The 3,366-nt window shown below is 39.0% G+C and overlaps 1 protein-coding gene across 1 annotated transcript in view; it reads left to right on the forward strand.

Moving 5' to 3' along the window:
• The window catches only part of LOC137976805 (peroxidasin-like), a 12,127-nt gene extending 9,451 nt beyond the window's left edge, over positions 1-2,676 (forward strand). The window contains exons 5-6 of the mRNA XM_068824144.1: positions 756-902; positions 2,083-2,676. Coding sequence (XP_068680245.1) covers positions 756-902; positions 2,083-2,676 — 741 coding nt within the window. The remainder of the gene's footprint in view (positions 1-755; positions 903-2,082) is intronic.
• Positions 2,677-3,366: the final 690 nt, after the last annotated feature.

Raw genomic sequence — 3,366 nt, forward strand, 5'->3', positions numbered from 1 at the left:
TTGGAGATAAATTTTCATTTTCTCCCCTAAATTAAGCGTGACTCATATCGGTTTCATTCTTGAGGGACTGTCACACCATTGTCACGTTAAAAAGCTTGGAATAGTCGCGAAATGATTACAATAGCGCGAATTTACGTTTTGAGATGACGTTCTCGTTGCCGTTTCCGTCGTAGTTGCTAATGCTGCCTATTATCTCAAATAGACCATTTTATAGTTCAGATGCTTACTTACTGGGCCTTTGAATAAAATAGAGGCTGGATTTGACCTTGCTTTGATACAAACCTCTTTGCTTTTCTAGATCTTATGCAAGTCATGTTGTTGTAATGCTAACGAGTTTCTATTTTCGTGAGAAAAGCTGTGAGGTTTGTATCAAAACAAGGTAAACTCCAGTCTCATTAAACCCATTGTTTTGTAACGTTCTCATAGCCATGGTCGTAATAGCGTCAGCTCATTAATGATTCATGAGCCGGTGATTTCCCTTATGAATAACGCGTGGCTTCGTCGGCAGAATTATGCATAAATTCACCGCCGATCAAAAACAGTTTTATTCCTACAAAAACAAAGAAATATTTTGAATGAATAATAATGTATATTGTAGGACGTTTTCAACAAACCTCTAGAGACACCAATAACAACAGAGAAATGTACGACTTCTGGTGGACGAACAAAAGAAACTAATGAGAGATCTTTTGTTTCTCGTCCGCCATCATGGCGGTGATGACGTCAAGTGAAAACCTCCTATATTTTCATCGCAGATGGAAGCTGCAGGCATTTTACTGGAACCAGCCGGAACGTTCTTTACAAGATACGACCCTCATGTTTTTCCAGACATATTCAACAGCTTCTCTACAGCGGCACTGAGAATGGGTCATACCTTAATTCGAGGCGACTTTAGGCTCGACGTTAGATCACGGAGGGCTGGTAACGATCCACGACTTGAAGTCAAAGATTTTTTTCAATCCAACTCCATTGTTTCAAGAAATCAATGGCCAAAACCCTTATGAGTTAATAGTGAGAGGATTGACACAGGATCGCGCACGCAATATTGACCCGTAAGATATTGTTCGTTTTTTGGGGAACAGGGGAAATTGATTTGTAATCACTCGAATCAAAGGAAAGAATGAATGAACAATTTATGTAACGTAGTTATAGGGAAGATATCTGTTTACAAACATTGCTTTTGTTATTCAAATGTGTACCAAATACAGAAACAAAGACCCTTTGTTTCGACAGCCAATGAGGCTTTGGGTGGCATATTAATGGCAATAGATGACATCAACGATATCTTCGCTATAAGGTAGTGTTAGTATTGGTTAGCATTAGTATTAGTGATGGTGTTAGTGTTGGTGTTAGTGTTAGTATTAGTATTTGGAAGCTGCAGTAACAGTGGCAGGAGTAGCTGCTGCAGTAGCAGTAGTAGTAGCAGAGCAGCATTAGCAGCAGCATCAGTAGTAGTAGTAGTATTAGTAGTAGTAGTAGTAGTAGTAATAGTAGTAGTTGTTGTTGTTGTTGTAGTAGTAGAGTAGTAGTAGTAGTAGTAGTAGTAGTAGTAGTAGTAGTAGTAATAGTAGTAATAGTAGTAGTAGTAGTAGTAGTAGTAGTAGTAGTAGTAATAGTAGTAGTTGTTGTTGTTGTTGTAGTAGTAGAGTAGTAGTAGTAGTAGTAGTAGTAGTAGTAGTAGTAGTAGTAGTAGTAGTAGTAGTAGTAGTTGTTGTTGTTGTTGTTGTTGTAGTTGTAGTAGTAGTAGTAGTAGTAGTAGTAGTAGTAGTAGTAGTAGTAGTAGTAGTAGTAGATATTCTCCATTCGCATTTTACGCCTTTAATATTAATTGAATTGAGATAAGTACTTTACCTAAGATTCCATTTTGTTTTTCCGTAGTATATTTACCCCCGCAGTAAGAGAGAACCTCCTAATCGAAGAACCAGGAAATGGCATTATTGGTGATCTTGCTGCTATAAATATTATTCGTGGGCGCGATCATGGCTTACCAGGATATATCGAGTTCGTCAAGGCTTGTGCATGGCGGCCCGCACATTGGCAATTTTCGGGATCTACGCAGCTTGATAACCCAAACGCAAGTAGATCGACTGGAAAAAGTATACGAGACACCAGCGGAAAATGGACTTGTTCGCTGGCGCGATATCTGAGTTTCGTGTGAGAGGAAGTGCCTTCGGTCTAACTTTTACATGTATTCTCACAAGGCAGTTTAAAAATCTGCGCTTTGGTGACCGCTTCTGGTATGAAACAGACGCCTCTAAAGTGGGATTCACTATGGACCAGTTGACCCAGATACGAAGAATTACCATGGCAAGAGTATTGTGTGACAATGTAGACGGTCTGGACCGTCACAACAGCCAACTCAATGCTTTCCGAATACCAACCAGCTACCGTAGATGCTCTCAAATGCCTTCTGTAAACTTGGCACCCTTCAAGGAAGAAGGTATTGTGTCTTTTTTTTCTTCTCTTTTTATTCTTTTAGTTATGTTCTTCGAGTTTGATTATTTGGTAACTAACGCTTTACAAGAACAACCAAATGATTCCCAAACAAATCCTTGCAAGTATCATCGATCCTTACAAGTATCATCTCTCTTAACAACGAAGTCAATAGCAGTGCGACTGCACGACTTGTTCAAAAAACAGCAAATTCAACCTGGCTCGGCCGCAGAGCCTGTATAGCACTTATGTCCATTTATGCAGTTATTTTGTTAAACATCCTTAAGTCCTGTTTAAAAAGGAACCTCCACTGAACAAAAGAAAATATCCGTAAACCACGGATAATAATGTTTACAGTGAAAGCGTTTGCATCCGAAAACGCTTGTTTTGGTTTTCAAATTTCCCGGGCGCCGCCACCTTGAATAATTGTGACGTGTGGCAGTTAACTTATGAAACAAATGAAAGCTCTTTGTGCGAAAACATTCGTAAGGGCAACCGTAACACGTCACAAGTAGTTATTCAAGACGGCAGCGCACGTGAAATTTGAAAGTGAAAAATCAACTTTTTCGATAAACACTTTTTTGAAAAGAATTGTCAAGCAAACCTTGTTTTCTTCGATTTAAAATCATTCATTAGTCGGAAACCTTGCTTTTCTCCTAACTTTGAAATCACTCTTTTCTAGGAATACAGACAGTTATAATTAACGCCACAAAGGTTCCCTAAACTCTGTTCTCGAAGTAAAAATAGACACCCGATTTTTATCCTAACCTAAACAACGCTAAGCCTAAAATTAACTCATTGTTGAAAATGTGAAGCAAATGCCAAATGCTCAGACTCAACGAGACACTGTGACGCTTAATTATAAGAATTGGACGTGCACCTAATTACGGTCATTTCTGGCGGGACGTAGGTGTAGGAAATGGAACAATTGCT

Source organism: Montipora foliosa, chromosome 11 (genome assembly GCF_036669935.1).
Source record: "Montipora foliosa isolate CH-2021 chromosome 11, ASM3666993v2, whole genome shotgun sequence".
Lineage (NCBI taxonomy): Eukaryota > Metazoa > Cnidaria > Anthozoa > Scleractinia > Acroporidae > Montipora > Montipora foliosa.